The sequence below is a fragment of the Meleagris gallopavo genome, chromosome 8 (genome assembly GCF_905368555.1).
Source record: "Meleagris gallopavo chromosome 8, MGAL_WU_HG_1.1, whole genome shotgun sequence".
NCBI classification, from domain to species: domain Eukaryota; kingdom Metazoa; phylum Chordata; class Aves; order Galliformes; family Phasianidae; genus Meleagris; species Meleagris gallopavo.
The window spans coordinates 4,921,149-4,940,439 of record NC_139411.1 but is presented as its reverse complement, the minus strand read 5'-3'; the positions used below and the strand labels follow the sequence as shown (position 1 = coordinate 4,940,439).

The 19,291-nt window shown below is 42.3% G+C and overlaps 1 protein-coding gene across 1 annotated transcript; it reads right to left on the bottom strand.

The window, feature by feature from the left end:
* Positions 1-2,140: 2,140 nt before the first annotated feature.
* Positions 2,141-16,796, bottom strand: RGR (retinal G protein coupled receptor). Its single transcript, XM_003207816.5, has 7 exons — positions 16,718-16,796; positions 13,681-13,837; positions 12,154-12,275; positions 5,464-5,617; positions 4,854-4,971; positions 3,430-3,543; positions 2,141-2,483 (listed from the first exon to the last, which is right to left on the bottom strand). The coding sequence occupies exons 1-7, from the start codon at positions 16,794-16,796 to the stop codon at positions 2,340-2,342; spliced, it is 888 nt and encodes a 295-aa protein (XP_003207864.3). The 3' UTR covers positions 2,141-2,339.
* Positions 16,797-19,291: the final 2,495 nt, after the last annotated feature.

The window sequence follows — 19,291 nt, the reverse complement described above, 5'->3', positions numbered from 1 at the left end:
CTTTCTGTCATCATATCATTGGAATCCTACACTATGCTTTTAATTCCCATACCGAAGCTGCTTGAAACAAACCAATCACTAGCAGCTAAGTGCATATTTAGGCATTCGGCAGTTCTTTTTCCTCATCTTGACAAAAATAACTCACTCCTCTGCTTCACAGTAATGAATTCCAAAGAGATATGATGGTAGGCTAGGAACAGTGCAAATTCTTCCTCTGACCCAGTTTCTAAACCAGTTTTTAATGCCCTGATTGGATGTATAAGAGGTGCTAGGAAGTATACATCAGAAAGTATGTAGAGCACATGAAGGATGAGTGCTGTGGAAAAACTTGACTCCCTTTCATTGAACTGTAGGGTGGCTGTAATGTGGGTAGTGCAGGAAAGCTGAGTCAGCAAGACCTTGATTTGCAGTGTTATTGAGTACACAGAAACTTCATTTGGAGTTGTGGATGTTTAATAGGACTTGAAAATAGAACTGTAAGGGATGTTATTTAAAGCGAGGCTTTCTGTGCTGAAAGAAAACCTGAAGAAATTATGCTGTTTCTGGCTAGTGGTAAGAAGGAAAAATGTCATCTTCTAAAGAAGTCTGTTTCTCACCAGAGCATCAAAACACTGACTCCTCTGACTCAAAGGAGCAAATTTAGTGGAAGCAGGCTGTCAGTAATAAGAAAAGTAGAGTGGTTCAGTAGTGAATTGGACCTTGATGTGATAGACTTCCTCAGGATGATAATGGTTTCTTATCTTCAGGATCGAGGTGACCAGAGTGCTGGAGGCTACCAGGGAGGCACTGTTGCGGTGAAGACTGTAAGAATAACTGTGTAATCAATTGGAAGTCTGTGTGAGACTTCTTGATGTACTACAGCTTGCTTTCAGACACTTTTCTGAAGGGAACAGCATGCTGGTTGGGGCATTTATTAGTGGTCTTCAGCCAGTTCTGCTTAATTCTGAAAAATTAATGTTGAGAACTAGTTTATATCTAGAAGAGGATTTTTTACCTTGGTGCCTTGTTCCTGGAAGCTTATATTCCCATCCTTTTCTTTCTTTCTTTTCTAGAGCGTTGGATTATCTATGATCCAATATATGAGCCATGAGCAACTTCATTTCCTTTGCTCTCTTGTAGGAGTATGCTCCTCATCAGCTACGTCCCCTAAGCCAGCCCTCTCCCCTATCTCATCCATTGCATGGAGGATCCTCTTACGTTTAATCACCCCTGTGGCCCTTTTCTAGCGTTTCTGTTCCCTCTGTGAGTTGGAATGACCCAAACTGTGCATCTTTTCCAACAAAACTGAGCAGAGCGGCTTTCAAGTGGTGTGAGGTTGTGTATTCTTTTGTTTCCTATTCATTTCTAGTGGTTTTTAGTATTCTCCTGGGATTTATCAGTATGACCCTGCTGACAAGATGATTTCAAGAGGTCTCTCTCCTGAGAAAGAGATAATTACACATTCAGAGTCTGTCAATATAGATGCATATTTAATCTTAATCTTTGTGACCGTATTTTGTCATCTGCTCGCTTAATGTTATGTGTACCTGAGATACAGGTCTTAGCTGTCAACTGAATATGTGACTATTTTGAATAATCTTGTCATAACATTATTTACTGCTCTGTCAATCTGATTCGTACCTCCCCTTAGTTTTGCTCAGTGTTTGTTAAAATATGAATGTTTTGATGATGGACTATGGGATTGTTGATTGTCCTGGTAAGCAGTAACTGCAAAATCTGATGCAGTTTAGTGTGTGACACGGCTGAATGTCACACTAATTCATCTGAATGGGAGCCAAGCTAATATTCCTTACTGGAGTAAAATGTCCACTAACATGTTTTGATAGAATTAGGATGGCAGATTCATTGCGGAAGTTTGGAAACTTCCATTTTGGGTGCATAGAAAATGCACTGTTCCAATGGATAAGCTATTAATACAGACATGTGGCATAATTCTGGATTCTCGAATCTTCTGGTAATTCAGACATCATAGACAAACTGCAGTTTGGTTTGGGGAGGCCTCACTGGGTAAATGAATACCCTACTTCAGTTAATTTGCTGAACTTTTATGTTAGTCTATTGGGAGAAAAAGAATGCTTTCCAGCATACAGTTTATTTGCAGTGACATATAAAATGAGACTGATGACAATCAAGACAGGTTTATGGCAGCTTGTTTGACAAGCAGCTCATGATGGTTTCAACAGTAATCCATGGGGCTTTCTTTCATTTCTTGTAGTCAGTGCACAGCCTTATCCACGTGGAATCACCTTTGCACGTACATACCACAATGTACACGTCTTCCTCTACTGCGTTGCTTTCACTGGTGTACCTGCATTAATGTGGCTTGATGCTGCAATGGGTTACTTAGTTTTGTTATCAACCTCTGCTTTCTCAATCTTCTGTCCTGTGAGGAACTGCCATATTCCTCCTCTGTAGTTCTCATTGCCCAAGGCATACACAAAGCTGTCCATGGTTGGCACTGTCTTGGCAATAATGGCAGGAATCTGTAGGGAGACACGATAGGAAAATGTGCCGATGAGCCAATGGACTGATTTTAGGCTGAGCTCAGTTTCCCTCTGTCAAACAAATACCTTTCCCCGACAGCAGCAGCTTGCTACTCTGGGATGATGAGAAAGATGAAAGCAATTTGTTCAGTTGGGGCCTCTTACTTAGGAAAGGACAATCTCCAGGAAAGGAAAGTTAGATCAGCATCACCAAAAACTAGGATATTTCAGCAGAGCTTGAACGTGAGGCATGAAGGGTATTCCGTTGTACGAGTAAGCGGGCTAGTATTGCTCACATACTTTGTGGGATGCTAAATACCTAAATACAATAAAGCTTTTAGTGATCTGAAAGTGGGCTGATGAATGGATGGAAGCTGAGAGGCACATTGTAACATTAGTGAGTCCTGGAGACACCTCAGAACTGAGGCTCATAGGAAAAAGGAAACATCGTAAGTGCAAGAGTTGCAGCCTCTCTTAGGAGAGAGAAGGATTAGGAAAAACGAATGGGACAAACAGTCTCTTCAAAACTGAAAACTTTGAGGTGGTACTTCACTGTGGATAGGACACAAAATGCTTTTCCGAATCATAGTTTTGGGTTGGAAATGACCACTAAGATCATCCACCCATCACCTCCACACCCACTACTATGAAGCAGTGCAGGCTGCGGTTCTGCACTGACTACTGAAGAAAAAACCACAACAAAAAAGCATAATTTCTCAAATGTAGCTTGATCTAAGCACTAGTTATAATGTCTGCTGCTTTGCTGTGCTAAACTATCTTGCCTTAAAAATGGTAGATGAATAGGTGGTTTCGTGTAAGCAATCTACTCGTAACAGATGTTATATCAGATAGGACTGTTAGTGTTCAGGTTGGTATTTTTCCATGGGAATGCAGGGGAGAGCGTGAGAGGGATGTGTGAGAGTTCCTCCAGGTGCCACAGACATACCATTCGGTATTTTGGTGAAATGAACATCACGTTTTCAACTGCTGCATAGAAACACAGAAGGCAGTAGGGACCCCAGCAAATGACCAGCGTCTTCAAAGGTAAGCCAGTGTTAAACTGAAAAACAAGAGCAACACAGCCTTTATTTGTGTCTCACAACCTCACACTGCAACAGGCAGATAGGAAAGATCCTGGAGACCGTGCTCACTAGCAGGAGAGCATTGCCCAGCAGAGTGCCGTAGCCATCAATGTTGGAGGCATGTGAACACAGCTCCCTGAAGCCCTACACCTGATGCGGTCCTTCCTGGGCAGAGGAGATGAAGCACCTTGTGCTTGGCCTGTGACATCAGCGTATGTGGTACATGCAGTCAGTACTGGCTGCAGAGGGGAAGGGCAATGAATGCTTCTGAAAACAGATGAAGTGATTTTTGGCAGGCTTCTGGAGGGCCTTGAAGGCAGGCAAACTGTGAAAGTATCACAAATATTGATGAATAGGGAGGTGATATTTTCATCCTTACATTTTCTGCGTTGTAACTACATTGCTTCAACTTCACTGCTATGGAGTGAAGTAGGAAAAATTAAACACTATTGCAAAAACTCACTGAAAAGAAAAGACTTATAATAATGAAAACCAACATTTGTTTGAGAAACATGTAGAGATCATACATACGTATGTATTCCAGATTGCTACAGACCAGTCTGCCTGATTGTCTCTGCACATCGCCCTTGAGAAGTGACAGTCCTTACAAAGTGCAGGGATTGGGATATACACACCAGCAACGCATAGCACCCCAAACTGCATCTAAAGGAACGACTGGCAGAATCACCACGTTACATTCCCATAAACCTGCCACTCCTGAGCAGTTCTATTGTTCCCAGCTCATGGAGATTTCTGAATTTCCTCAGCTGAGTGTAAATGTGGTGTGCTTAGGAAGGTTCTTCTCTCCCCTGCACCACACATCTCTGTTTCCTTGTGGTGCTGTGGTTCTGGATGACTTCCAAGGCTGTCAGCTATGAACCTGTAGCAAAACCAGAAACAATGATCCTTCCTGAGCAGATTTTCTCTGGGTGGTTATTGATATGCTATTAGCAGATGCTGTGTGTGCTGTGTGTTAGTTTTGTGACTAGAACTGGAATAATGGAAGAGGGAAATCCTTGAAGTCAGTACTCCAACTGCTTCCTGTGAGGGGAATGTTTTCCGCATTGGATCGGGGGAGATCTGGCTGTGTCCAGTCAAAAATTGAGACCTCTAAGGATGGGATTTCCATGCTACCCTCCTGCTCAGAGCAACATGAAGTGATGAGATAGTCCAGAAGGAGCTGAGCCAAAGCCTCTATAGAAGAAACTGTATTTCTGAGGACTTTCACCCTGCTGGATGCAGCCCTATTTTGGCCAGGCAGTTACAGGGGCAGAGGAAGATTCCTTACCTTATAGTGCCCGCTTTTCTTGAACTTCTGGTGTATGGACTGATAGGCTGTCATCATGATGAAGCCCGGGATCATGAAATTGAAAATGGACAGGGCAAAAAGGAATGTGATATAGTTTCTGGAGAAGGTGAGGAGGGAAAAAAGAGGTGGTTAATTTCTCTTTTGTGCATCTCTAAACTTTCTGCATTTCTTAATTAATCTGTATTTTTAAAATTGCCCAAACCGCTTTTGTTAGCTTGCTTTTAGGCTCAGAATTTTCTGCAGTTGTGCTGTGCTGTTGCATGTGGGATGGATAGTATTGCAGAAGATCACAGCAGGCGTTTGGTTGCTAACCTCAGGCATTCTTATTAGGACATCAGGACTAGACTGCATAAAGAAGTACCATAAAGTGTTTCAAGTCCTAAACCCCTAAAAGATGCAGCATATGACTAATGAGCAAGGGAGTGGCAGAAATCCCAGTGCCAGCTTTTCCTGTGGAGGAAGCTGGCTTTGGCCATCCCTGCATACAGGAGGCAGCCTTGGGCTGTGCGTATCTTGTCCCAGCACCACAGTGGGTAGGTGGCAGCTGGGCTCTGCTGCAGCCTGCCATGATAGTTGGGCTCATCCTCACCTGTCCCCTTTGCTGTAGTCCAGGGTGCAGCAGGTTCGGAGGGGTTCGTAGTCATACTCCCCCCAGCCCAGCAAGGGCATCGTGGCCCAGAAGGCAGCGAACAGCCACGCAAACACCATCATGGAGATGGCTGTACTCCACTGCAGCTTGCTCCCTGCAGGAAGAGAAGAATGAGATCTGCATGCCTGGCACAAAGCCTCCGGGCAAAGCTCTTGGGCTGTGTGTGGTCAGAGCAAAGAGTCCTGGCCTCCAGGCCTGGGGCAGAAACAAGCAGTTCTGTGTTCTGTAGCTTGCAGCTGACCAAAGTCCAGAGGTATCTATCTTGCGTAAAAGCTGAGGGAAGTTTTTGACTTTGGGAATAGCAAACAGTACTTTTTCCAGATTCCTTACCCAAATGCTACATTGCTGCTCAGCTTTGTACTGTGCTTGAGATACAGCTGCTGTCATCACGCTATATTCTTGTGTTTTAGGAATGCGTTTGAAGACTCGGGAGAGGCAAAGAGCAGAAGGAATGAGGCAACGCAATAAATAGTGCTTTAAGAACTAGTGCTCTGCTGCAGGGTGTGAGTCAGCTAAGGACTGTGAACCCGACCCCTGATGCTTCCTTCCTGCCTGGACCTGAGGGCAGGACACGTGGCTATTCAATGTACCTTGTTCTAAAAATGATAGTTATTGGCATATATATGAATATATGCACTTAACTTGACAACAGATCCTGCTCTAAAATACTACTGGTCAAATTACTTTGCCCTTAAGATCGTTGCTTTGCCTACAACAGGAAATGAGAAGATCAAGGTCATTATTTTTTTTTCTTTCTAATTTTATAATGGAAACACTCACTTGTGTCTATCTCATCTAGTTCCATAACTGGACCACTGGAATAAGTCAATGAATGAAATAAAAGACTGGGAGCTTTATAAGGTGCAGGAAGTATTTCTTCACGGAGAAGGCAGGCAGGCTTCCCTCCTGAGCAGAACATTGTTTTAGCTACGCTGCCTGCATGTAAAGAGGCCTGGATAATTTGGTTACCAGGGCTGACGTCTGCAATCATGCCTGGGCTGAATTGCCCATGACGCCAGCTGTACTACTTTGCCCACTACTCCTTTCTAATCAAATCTCCTGTTAGAAGGAAGTAATGATGCAGTTTTCACTCGGCTGGGAAGCAGTCTTCTCCTTTGCCCTTGACAGTGGTATCATGCCAGCAGGCCAGCAGGATTCAGGGCAATTCTGACCTTTCTTGAGAAGGTGAGGGACTGGTAAGTGGGATGTGAGCAGGAGGTGAGCCCTGCTACCAAGTGTACAGGGCTGACTTGCGGGTGAAGAGTCTGCCAGAGTTGCCTGTAATGAAGGCTGCTGAATCCCACAAGGATTGATGCCTCAGAAAGGACCACAAACTCCACAGTAGCTATTTTGGATTGTGCTGCCCTCCTTTGGTTTAAGGAAGGATAATAGTAAGGTGTGTCAGTGAAATTCCCAATTCATAGGAACGGTGATTCTATGATTCTCATCTTTCGGTGGTTCTTGAGGGAAGAGTTTGAATGGCTTGAAGAAATCGTTTGCTGCAAATGTTCAAAAATGAGTTCTGGGAAACAAAGGGGTACACATTGTTACTGATCCAGAGCTTCTATTTCCATTTGTGTTCTACGACATCATCCTTCTTGTAGCTTGGCTTTAAGCAATTGTAACTTGAAATTCAATCAGGACGCAGCTTATTACACAAGCTGTCAGATTTACTTTGTCTTTTATACATTCTAGCGTGTTTTAAAAAGGTACTACCAAGAGCAGCTGCAGTGCGACTTAGATCTAAATTGTATTTCTTTTACACCACACTCATGACAAAAGTAGCGTTATTGTTTTGGGAATGTAGTTTTGTAAATGGTAAGTCCTCCTGATAATCTGGAAAAAGAACCAAATAAGCAACATTGCACAAACTGAACGTTGCTTGTTCTTTTTTGTTTGTTCATTTTTCCGATGAAATGGTTGATAGCAATTGTTTTTCATGATATCTTGCAGCAGAAACTTTGCTCCCCATCCTTTCATTTTGCAGACTACTACAATATGAAGATGGATGGATCACGGATCTCTGCATGTAAGTAAAAGATCTTTGCATGGATGAAATTTGCCACTTGAGCAGCGTTGGTAAAATACTGAAGGCAGCTCATGAGTATCCACACTGATGGGGGTGAGTGACCCAGCTGCATGCATGGGTGTGTGGGGTGCTGCAAGTTGCACGTGCTGGCACTGTGCACAGAACAGTAGGGGAAGCTCTCGCCCACCAGCTGCTGCTGCCAGTCCTGGTGCTCCAGCTGCATATCTTTCCTCTGGCCCAGAGGAATATTAAACAAATTGTTTTAGTTTTCTCTAGTATGCCTTGGTGGAAACTCAGGAAAAAAAGCAAGATCGGTGAAAGAACAGCCCTCAATGCACGTGGCCATAACATCCTCTCAGAGGCCGAAGTGCACCAACAAGCTGAGAGCAGTTCAGTTGCTGTCATACTGAGCATTGCTTCACCTTAAATGCCTTCTGTGGACTGGTACAACTTAGCATAATAGCCATGTAGGTCCTAATTCAGTTAAATGTGTATATATGGAGTTCAGCATACGCTCAAAGAAATACTTCTTAATTAGAGCCCGGTGCTGGCAGTCTGGTCTCATTAAGTCTAATCACTCTTGTGCTCTGGCTCCTCAAAGAGAAAGAGGGAAACTTCTCCTTTTCAAAAAGTGAGACGTGAACATGGGGAATTTAATAGGTCTTCTGTAAGATTACTTTGGAATAGAATGAGTTCATTATCACAAACAATACGAAATTGTCAAAAGAGTACTAAAATTATATTGTCTAAAGCTTTTATTTTAGAAAGTGCTAGATAGAGCATGAAATCTTAACACTTCTAATAATGCTAGCTAGTCTTTAGTGGTGCAACTGTAAACTGTAATCTGTGGAAACATTTATGAATTAAGATCTCTGGAAGATTTATACATTGGCCAAATATTAAGCTGATTTTCACAGAAAGAGCAAAAAATATATCTCTGACAGTGGCTACCTTTCAACTGGATTTCAGGCTGATATTCAAAAGGAATTTCTCAAACAAAAGGTCAACAGGATTTTCTGAAGTGGAAGGGATAAAGTGTTACAATAGTTGAAATATTCCAGAACAATCCAGCTCATTCCAGGCTTACGCATGGCACATATCAATTAAAATTGGTAAAGTTTGTCAAAGACAAATAATTCTGGAACTGTCTTGTTGAGAATGATGTATATCAGTCCGAAGTAAAATAGGCACTGGTGCAGTAGGAAAAGTAGCAGAGACTGGAGAACACAATATCCATATTTTTGTAGAGATAAGAAAACTGCACTATGTAATGGCTTCTGTTGTGCATAGGAAAAAAAAAGCCATTAGGAAAAAATGCTCTTTAAAATAACCTAAGAAATGGGATATTTTTATTCCCTTTTTTTTTTTTTTTTTCCCGTGGTCCTCTATGACCATAAAGCCGTCTTGGTAATTATATCCTGCTTCAGTAAAAATGCAAGAGCTGTATAACGGCTGGTGTTTCACCTTGCAAATGGATAGAGGAGCATGACTAGATGGAGAACGTGTGACAGGCTGGCTGCCGCAAGCGTGACAGGACGTGAGGACTTGCCCCTAATCTGGCTGAGCTGACAGCTGCAATTGGAGCAAATGGTAGTTTGCTAATCTTCCCAAACTGATATCACAACCCAGATTTCTCAGTATGTTAAGGATTAGATACAAACTCTCTGCAGTCCTACTTGTAATTGAATGCTGCTGTGAAATCCCCGCTGATTTTGTTCTTCTCTGCTGTAATATTGAGAAAAGCACTGACAAATCGCTTTGAACTTTCCTTTTCCCCTAATTCTTAAACACTGGTGTGAAATCATCAGGATGTGTTGATTCATGTTATTAGCATCCAGAATGGATGGAAAGTTTGTTTATTTTTCCTCCTCATCATCGTAAGCTCTCATGTTCTCATCAGTACATTCTTCCTCAAAAAAATTGATTCTCGATAATAGAATGTCTGCTTGAGGAATGCTGTAAAAGAAGTGTTCTTGGAAACTCTTAGGACATAAAAACATGAAGGAGGGTGTGAGTGAGTCTGGGAAGAGTATTAGTTCCCAAGATGAAGATAAAAGGTTGATCGCATTGTTTTTTAGCCAAAGGTACTTTGTACCTTCTGTACAGGCATGCAACCCGCGTGAGTGTCAACAGGAGTTTAATATATGGATTGAGAACACAGCATAGCCTGTAGGCTTGGTACGTCAGATCTATGAAATATGACTTAATCATTCTCATGCTCAGCATGTGACAGATGAAACTGGGAACTGGCTGGTTTTACTGGAACAGCCAAAGAGAATGAGCTTTTAAGAACACCTGTTCTTTTTTTGCTTTTTTTTGGTTCAAAGTGCTCAGTAACAGCAGCTGTTTGGTCATCAGTACATAACTATTTGAGCAAAGTGAAGAAGTTTGTGCCCTTAGGGTACATCCGTCTGTGCCCTTAATGTACAATGCTCTTGGCTGGAGGAATGCACGACACCAAAGCATTGAAGTCAGTGTTGCAGAGGGTAAAATATCTTCCCAAAGATGCGCTTGTTTTTCAGGCTTGCTCTCTTATAATGTACAGATGCCACTCTTCTCGCTCCAAATGCATTTTATTGTCCAGCAGGCGTTGGTAGGGATGCAGCTTGCAGCCTGCATTATTTGGGGCCTTTGTCTGGATGTGAAAAAATGCCATTTCTTTGCCTGAGCCGAATTCTTGACAAAAGTTTCAGAACAAAAATTTGGCAGCCTTTGTGCCCTCAATCATATCACCCAGTAAGCCATGTTCACTGTGTGCTCTGGGTTTGTTTTAACACTCTCTGCTCTAATCATATAGAGGCTGTGCCTAAATGGCTGTGTGGATGCTAAAGGTGGCATTGAAGTGCTACAGCTCAACAGTCTCTTCCCTGGCCAGCTTTTAAACTTTGATTTAGGACATTTTATATGAAGTGATCTGGACATCCTATGCTTTAGCACAAGGAAAGGAGGGCTGCCATTGTCTATTAGTGCTGACAAGAGGACACAGTGTTTTTGGGAATGGTGTGTTCATGTGGGGGTACTCCAGGCTGCCCATTTGTCTGGAAGGCACCCAGCTGCAGCAGGAGAGGTGGAAGCTGCAGGCCTGCATGGAGGCTCTCTGTCATTTCTCCCAGCTGGCAGAGCTCCCAAACCACTGCTGGAGTGGCCAAATAGCAGGGGCTGGGGCATTCCTGGCATTACAGAGTGTTAGAATTTGCTTTCAGAATAAGTTTGTGTTTAATGTCACGTTTCTTTCCCTTTTCCAGATGAAAACATTGTACACCCTCTGCTTCGTCTCTGCCTTTTCTTACTAACTTCTGAAATACTGACTGCTTAGAACAAAATGAGAGAGTGTAGACTGGCAGGTACCAAACTGATGCATTTACTGTGACGGTTGGTGTCTGGGGGAGGTGAGGCTCCTGGATCAGCCACCACAAGTCTATCTTGTTAGACAAAGGCGAGCATCATCCCTGAGTGCCATATGCATAGGAAAGCAAGATCTGTTGGTGCCAGTGCTCACAAGATTGCTCTGGTTTGCTTTACAGCAGATGATAATGCGCCTACTTGTGTTTCCTGACTTCCATGCTAAGAACATATGCTAATTTCCCAGTTTTCCCTAACTGCAGTCATGGCTGGAGCACAGCTGATGTGCCAGCATAAATTCAATGGTCTCTGTGGACACCAAACCCATCTCAGCACCATTATTCAGCAGAATTTTTCTCTCACAAATCCAGTACCACCAATGTGACAAAAGACTGTGCCTATCTCTATAAACCCATACATTTGACATTCCTGTAAAGCCCCATTTTTCATCTAACTCAAAGTGATGCTTTCATAAATGCGCAAAAAAGACGAATTTATTTTCCTGTGTCAGCCTCCCTGTCTAATATTAGATTTCCATAAACTCCAGCTCTGGAGTGTTTGAGATAGTTAACAACTACATTGTTAAGAAAAACAAAAAACATCCTTCCCTAACAGAAGGAAAATAACGTTCCTCCTGAACGACTTGACTTTGCTTTTACCAAAATTTGCAGATAATTTATTCTTTGCTTGGGGGCAAATGCAGTGCATTTCAGCCTTTGTAAGGGGGTCTGGAATGCAGCACAAACCCAGAAGATGCTCATGCCCCATAGTTCCTGTGCATTGTGCAACTGGGTTGCTGTGCTGTTTGCCCCATTGTGCCTTTGCAGAAGGGCTCTGCTGTGGGCTCTGTGCCAGCTGCTGTTTGTTCAGAGCCAGCTCTGTAGCTACATCGACTTTCTGTAATTAGTAAACTGCATGGGCATGAAGCTCTGTTTGGTACAAAACAGGGTGTTGGATGGAAGCCCAAGGTGCATAGATTTCTCTCTGAAGCGTTGGATTTTGTTTGGGACCCTGATGGTTAGTTACGGAGGAAGCAAAAGCATGACAAGAGAGTTGGTAGTTAGATGCGATCTGGAAGAGCGAACCGTTCCTGAAAGTGGTTGGAAATAAATAAGTGGTTGTCCCTTGTAGACAGAATTCCTTTATACATAAAAGATACTCAGAAGAATAAGTATATGCTTGCTTGGCTTCTCTGAAATCTAAACAAGCTGGTTTTTAACATGATACAGGTAAAACTGGTAGGTAAATTATAGCCTTACTTGTACAGTAGTGATGATACCGATCCCAGGCAACTGCTGCGCTGGAGCTAATGCTAGCTAGTGCTGTCAAGAAGCCCTGGAACCCATGAACCTGACAGCCCTCGGAGCCATAGGGCCAGTACCTGTCAACAAACAAGCAGGATGTTAAGAAAATGATAGAAACAAGACACGTTTAGAAGTTGCATTAATGGAGGGGAGAAGGTGATAGCTTGTGCGTGTTTTCAAACCTGAGAAATGTCTGTGGAAGAGTTGACTGTGGTCTCTTGTAGGTGTTTACCTGTATTTACCTTTCCATGGTGTCTGGTGTACTACAGCAGTTATTTTTACCCTGAATATAGAGAAGGAAATACAACCCTGCATTTACATGTTGGAAAGGTATTTGTTTTAGTTTGAAATTCACATTTCATCCAGTTATCCTTAAGTGCATGCACTCAGTGGGCGTAGAAAATTGGTCAACTTGTGAAGGTCAACTCTCTGTTCAACACAGAGCAAAAGCTCACAATAACTATCAACACTCCAGATAGGAAGGCTTGAGGTTTCCAAATATTTTTTGTAGACAGAATAAGAAGAAACATGAAATGGTCTCATGTAAATGTCACCTTCTGGCATGTACCTTCAGTGTTCTGGTCACTCATGACTTTTTTTTCTCTCTGCCTTCATCTAACCTGACTCTTAGGCTTATAGAAATGCAGAAGATTTCCACCTCACAGTCAATCTCTTTTCTCACATAATCTGTACAACACCAGTGTAATTCAGCAGAAGGCACCTGCAAGTCCTTTTGGAAAGAGACAGCCAAGCTCTTCAGAGACTAGGAAACTTCTGCAAGGATTAAAACCAAGCACATTTAGATATATTAACCTTAGCTTTTCAGTTTCAGTTCAGAAAAGGCATCTTTATTGACTTTGGTGCAACTTAATTGTCCCAGACAAGAATAATCTATACACGAGGAAAAGCAGCTCCTTGCTAGAGCTCATTGTTGACTTGTTAATTTGAAAAAAATATTTTTATTTCCACTAGAAGGAAATCAGATTGTCACACTCCAGCTTGAAATGCTTTTGTGTTCTCTACTATTTCCACAGTTTAAAAATACACTTGTTAAGTGGAATTATTAATCAGCTGCTTTATATAGTCTATTTTTTTATTAGTAAGGTACGCTTATGATTTGTTGGTTGCAATTACTGACCAAAATGCTTGATGTAGTTTCTGTCGTGACTTAATGATTGACATGAGAACGTGGAAAATCAAATCTCATAACTGATTTGAACTCCCTGCAAACTGTTCTGTATTTTCATTTTCCACAGATTTCTAGAATAAGAAATTTAGTCAAAAAGTTCATTATAAACAACGGAAGGATTTGCAGATAAATTTGGGGTCCATCTAGATGTTCAGTCAAACGTATGACTATTTCATTGTTCAGTTAGTTTCTGTTATAACTGCCAGTAAAGTTCTCTGGTTAAATAGTTTCTTTAACGAGCCGGTGGTAAAGTCTGCTTTTTTACTTGCGTGGTAGAAGTAGGGAGCACATACCTGAGGAAGCTGGAAAAGGCAGCAATGAATGCATTGATGCATATCCCGCAGTCAGCCAGAGCAATGCTGAGAACCAGCAAGTTGCTGGGTGTTCGGAGTTCTTTGATTTTTCGGAATGAAATAATCGTCAAACCATTCAGACAGAAACCAAGCAGGGCTGAAAACCAGAACAGTTTGATGTGACTCAACTGGAAATGGAAAATGTCTATACGGACAGTAAATATATCCAAAAGGCTTGCAGTTTGCTTGCAAGTTATGGACATTCAGTCACAGGTGACAGCTGAAGCTACTGCTTCAACTCTCATTGGAGATGTGTCCGCTCATGCAGAGAAGAAATGCTTCACTTTTATTTGCAATTCTATGCTTTGTTTTAATGGAGAAACCTGATTGCCAGGCTCCATCCAGGAACACATGGGTCAGAGGGAGGGAGCTGCAGAGGAGGCAGCCGCAGAGGGACCCTCAGCCAGCACACACTGCTGGCACACGCATCTCCAGACCTGGCTGTGGCAGGGAAATGGGTTATGTTTAAGGTAGTAGATCATTTAACGATGTAGATTGTTACACACTTTTGTGTTTCAGCACAGAAGTCCCTTGTCAGCCTTTGGGATTCTGCCTAGGGTTAACCTGGAGGGTGCTTGAATCGCACCAGCTCAATCTTATTACTGCCCTTCGTCAATAGACTATACATGGAAAGGAATAATCTAATTATAAAAAGCAGTCACTGATAGATTTAAAAAAATAAGTTAATGTTTGTTGTCGGAGAGGAGCACTTAAGAAACCCCAGCTACTCTCTTGGCTGTGCTGCCCTGAACCCCATCCTTCACCACTTTAAACTCAAACTTCGTCCTTTGATGTCCTTTTCAAGATAGCCTGAATTATTTTAGCTCTGATGAGTCTGACTCAACATCTCATCTCTAAGGCTCAGTTAGATGAGAGGCAGTATGTCTTTTTTCTTTGTTCTTCTTGGAAGGAGAAATGATGTAGCACAGAAAAAATCCATGTCCCTTAATTCTCTAAAGTAGCGTTATTACTTGTGCTCATTGTCTTAATTCTGCAGTTACATAAGATGGATAATTTCGTGTAGTCAGAAATCCTGCTCCTGCTTTAATTACATTAATGGCTGATGGCATAACCATAGTAACAGCTGATGAGCGTCTTTCATTACACAACAGATAACACAATATTTCCAGGAGAAATATTTGGAGCCATGTGAGGTCTGCTGTTCTTATTTCTTCCCTGCCAGCTTACTTCCCACCTGCAGGCTAATGCTGCTGCCAACCCTCCCAAGTGTGCTCAAGCCTTTATGGGAGGTTTGTTGGGATCACATTTACAGTAGTGCTGAAGAGTTATTACTATATCAGCTTTGTCTTTTCCCCTCTTTTTGTGGATGTTTTAGACTTCTCTCCACATTGCTTTCTTAAAGGCCAGCATCACATATCTTTTTTATTTTTAAAGTAGATGATCTGTCCAATTAGTAAAAGTGAATGCAAAGTTTTCCTGTTTCTCGGCACTGTTTGCCCACTTTGCAAATGGCACATATAAGCTGCAGCAAAAAAGGAGATCTTCATCACTTTTCTCTCAAAGTGTCTGGGAAGGGTAAATTCATGTTTAATTATTCAGTCTTCCCAGTCAGATGGCAAAGACAAAGAGTTACTGTGAACCCACTGGGCATGTTCACCCTAAAACCCTGGAGAAAATATTGAGCAGTCATGTGGCCATTTGTCTTTAGTGAAATGTAAGTGTGCCAGACTATTCCTAGTAAGTGGAGGGTACCAGTAAGTGTTGTGCTTGGGCTTGAGCAGCTGCAGGTCCTTGTCCTGCGGGTGCCAGGTGGGGGCTGGCAGGGCTGCAGGACCAGACCCTAACAGGAGCCTGTCTGTCAGCCTGTGCCAGCACAAATCAGCATCCTTGTTCTCCTGTTGCTTCTCATTCCTCAGGAATGAAGGGCAGATTTATGCATGGAACTATCAGGCCCTGATTGCTGTTGGCTGGGTATGGCTGTCAATTCTGTGTTTAAGCAGCAACTGACTCCTGGGTCAGTAGCAGAAGCTATTTCCTCTCTCTTCTTCCAAGGAAGAATTTCTGGCACAGCTCTTCCAGCTTTTCTTTGCAGGCAGATGTGATGCTGCATTCTGGCTGAGCTTGCCTGCAAATAGAAGATGAGCATCCTTCCTTCTGCCATGCTACATATGCACGGAGTGAGCTGATGAGCATTTGTCCCATTCTGCTCATGTGTATGTCTCCTCCTCTCTTGCTTGACCCCAGGATCCCCGTATCCTTGGTTGGGCAGCAAAACGCAGGAGTGGGGCCCAGGTCCTGACTGGATTCAGCTATGAACAGAGGCCAGTGACTGACATCGATGTGTTCCCAACTGCAAGCTTGTCCTTCTCTAGCTGCCAGGTACGTGCAAACTGACAATTCTGTTCATCTTTCATCTAGGTGGAACATCCTAAGAAAAGCCCATACTGGCTTCATTAAATGATTACAGTCCCTCCTACCTCAGATTTTACTTCTTAATGCCATGAAAGTTTTTGAACCTCATGCTCATGCATTTCTGTTTGTTACTTTTAACCAGCAGCCATTAATTTCCATGGTACTAGTGCAATTTGGATATATGCAGCAGTTTACAGGCTATTTTGGATCTATCATTTTTGATTATAAAATAGCTATCACAGCCAACAAAACAAGCAGCCTGATTTTATTGAGGGATCATCAGTCATTTCAACATCCTTCCCCTGAGGCAGATGAAATTGCCTTTAAAAGTCAACAACATATTCAAGCATCCCAAGTTCTTGATAAGAAATCTAAGTGGCAAGTACTTCCCTACCACAATAAGGCTGTGCATACAGAGCAGATCTTCACTGCAAACAGCTGGCAGCCCACCAGAAGCACTGATAATGCAAACACAGTAACCAGCACAGGTCTGGGCCAGTGCATCACAAGTGCCGCTATTTGCTTCAGTTCCCATCCACCACACCAGGAATAATGGGGGCAAAAATCTTAATTTTTTGTTGCTGAGGTCCCAAACTGAGCTTACCTTCTACCAGTAGGGCTGTGCCGATGGCAAACACCTCTATTTCAGTGAAGCCTTCAGGGAGAGGATGTGAAGTGACCATTCTTGTGACAAAAATGCCAACAGATTTAACCTCTGCCCTCTGCTCTGGCTGTGGGGCTGCCTTTTCCCTGCGTCCCCTTTCATCCCCCAGCCCAAGGCTTCTTAAAGGAGTAGCCCACGTGCAGACACATGCTCATTATTATATAAAAGCTTTGGGGTTTTTACTCCCACCACTACAATCCCTGCAAGAATGTCATTAACGATGGGACTAGCATCAACCCGCACCCCTCCTTCCCCTGCAAATCGTATTTCAGACGCCAGCAAAATGAAAGCATTCATTGCAATTACAACAAGTTCATTGTAGAGACAAGATTAAGAACCCTGTCCAGTTAATTCTGCAACACTGAAAAAGAATTAAAGGTTGTGGAACAAAAGAAACATGTAATATATAATTGGAAAGTGACCTGAAAAACAAAGGGGCACTCATTGAGTTGGTCATTAGGGAAAAAGTGGGAACTGAGACATTTTTCAACATATAGATCATCTTCTCACACCTTTTTTAGAAAATGGGCAATCTATTTTTCTGGCCATGACTGTTATGCATTACCATCTCTCCCTTTAGTAATTGAGACTTACATTAAGGTGCACACTGGCACAGTCTAAATAAAGGAAAATGTGCTAATTATTGCACTGAGGTCCCAGGCATACAAAGATGTATATAAGTTGTCCAGTGGTAAATGCTCAAAGAAATGACCTTATTGTCCTTTCTGAGATATTTGAGGCTTGGGGTCCTGGTGTAGTCGGGCTCTAGACTATGTGCATCATGCACCTTGCCCAGATTCTTATCAGCCAGCCCTTTGGAGCAAATCATGCAGTTTTTCTGAGATGAGTGCAAGCCTTTGCCACATACCAGCAGGGTCAACTACTTTCCTTCTGTTTCTTTTACTACCAGTTAAGTAACCCTCGGAATTTTCTTGGATATGGGAGAATGGAAGCCAACAACTTTCAGAGTCTGAGTGACTAGAAAATTTTTCCTATACAACTATTATTTGAGTTGTTTTCAATGCCTGTTCATTAAAAGCGAACAACTTGTCCGTAGTTCTCCATTTTTAATCTACATTTAGAGCAGCAATAACTACAATAACTATTAAATGAGGTGTTTTCTTTTTCTTTTTGAGGGCACTTTACTCCGTCTTTCTAGGTTCATTTGCTTAATTTTTCTTCACTCTTTCCTGGCTCAGAATATTTGTTTCTTTTCTACCTACTTATCCATCACCTCGATTAACAAGGTGTCACTACCATGGTAGTTTCCATTTTGATGCATAGCATTCTTTATCTGCATAATCCCCCTCTGAAATGGGAGCAAAAAGGGATCTGAAGCACAAGGGACATTGACTTACCCCAGCTTCTGTCCTGCACTGTGCTGACCTGGCTTCTGGTTGACTGAGACGTCAGGCAGAGAGATTCTGACCCAGGTATGGCCAGGGTTTATATATGACTCTACTGGTTACACTGTGGGGATGCATTCGCAGTCAAGGATTTTGGTTGAAGCCTGTGGTAAAGTGACGTTTTACAGTTTTCCTCATTCCCATGCTTACATACAAGCAGTGATATGCAGGTGCAGTATTCAGAGCTTCAAGACTTATGAAAATAGTTGGCAGTGTTTTGTGACCTCTGCTATTCACCGTTTTTGATGTTGATAATTGCCTTGATGGATATGCTCTTGGATTTTCAAGTAGGATTCAGGAGGGCAAGGTATTTGGTAAGCTAGTTGATTTAAACAGAGCAAAATTGTGTTTCACCACATAAATCCATTGTTATGTTTATCTTTCATTCATCTAGGTGTCTTGTTGGAAAATAAGATGATAGCCTTGCCTCCTAGCATGGTAAATGACTGATCAAAGCCTGTGTTTTTAACAGTCATCCACTGTACATTCTTGCAAAAATTAGTGCTAGCTTTTGTGAATGTACTGTAAATCTTTTTCGTGTGATGGTTTTGAAGATAGATGGCTCATTGTAGTGCTTGTCAGCATAAAGCTGCTCTTCCAGACTAGGGATGAAAGACATGGGTATTCTGTGAATTGCCTTCATGAGGGCTGCCAGTTACCTCACCTTCGTTGCCAAGTAAACCTCTCAAATGTACTATACCTCTAGTACTTTTTGTGCTGTGTACTAAAGTCTGTGATTACAGACTTTGCTCATTCCGAACTTTTTTTTTTTCCAACAAAGTAGGTTACTGCCTCAACCCCTTTTGCAATTAGCAGATCTTTATTAGAGTGAATACTGGGAAACTATCAGCTGCTTTTCTTCAAGTATCTTAAATATTTTCTATATCTAAACTTGCTCTTTTCGTCAGTGCTGAGTCAAATAATGCCAGTCACTCACTGGCAAACTTTCCAGTTGCGGCTGGCTCAGCATCTGATTCAAGTACATTTGGTATCAAAAGAAACTGTATGGATCAGGCTCTCGATAGGTATTTTGATGCTGAGTTAAGCTCACTTTCTTATAATTCACTAGGATAGGATGGGATGTTATATGGTCCAATACGGCTGCTAA

Excerpts from the sequence above, each read along its gene's own strand:
- RGR (XM_003207816.5), bottom strand. The coding sequence starts at position 16,796 with ATGGTCACTTCACATCCTCTCCCTGAAGGCTTCACTGAAATAGAGGTG. Across the intron at positions 4,972-5,463 it reads GACTACAGCAAAGGGGACAG|AAACTATATCACATTCCTTT; the intron begins GTGAGGATGAGC and ends CACCTTCTCCAG. Across the intron at positions 2,484-3,429 it reads TTTCACCAAAATACCGAATG|ATTCCTGCCATTATTGCCAA; the intron begins GTATGTCTGTGG and ends GTCTCCCTACAG.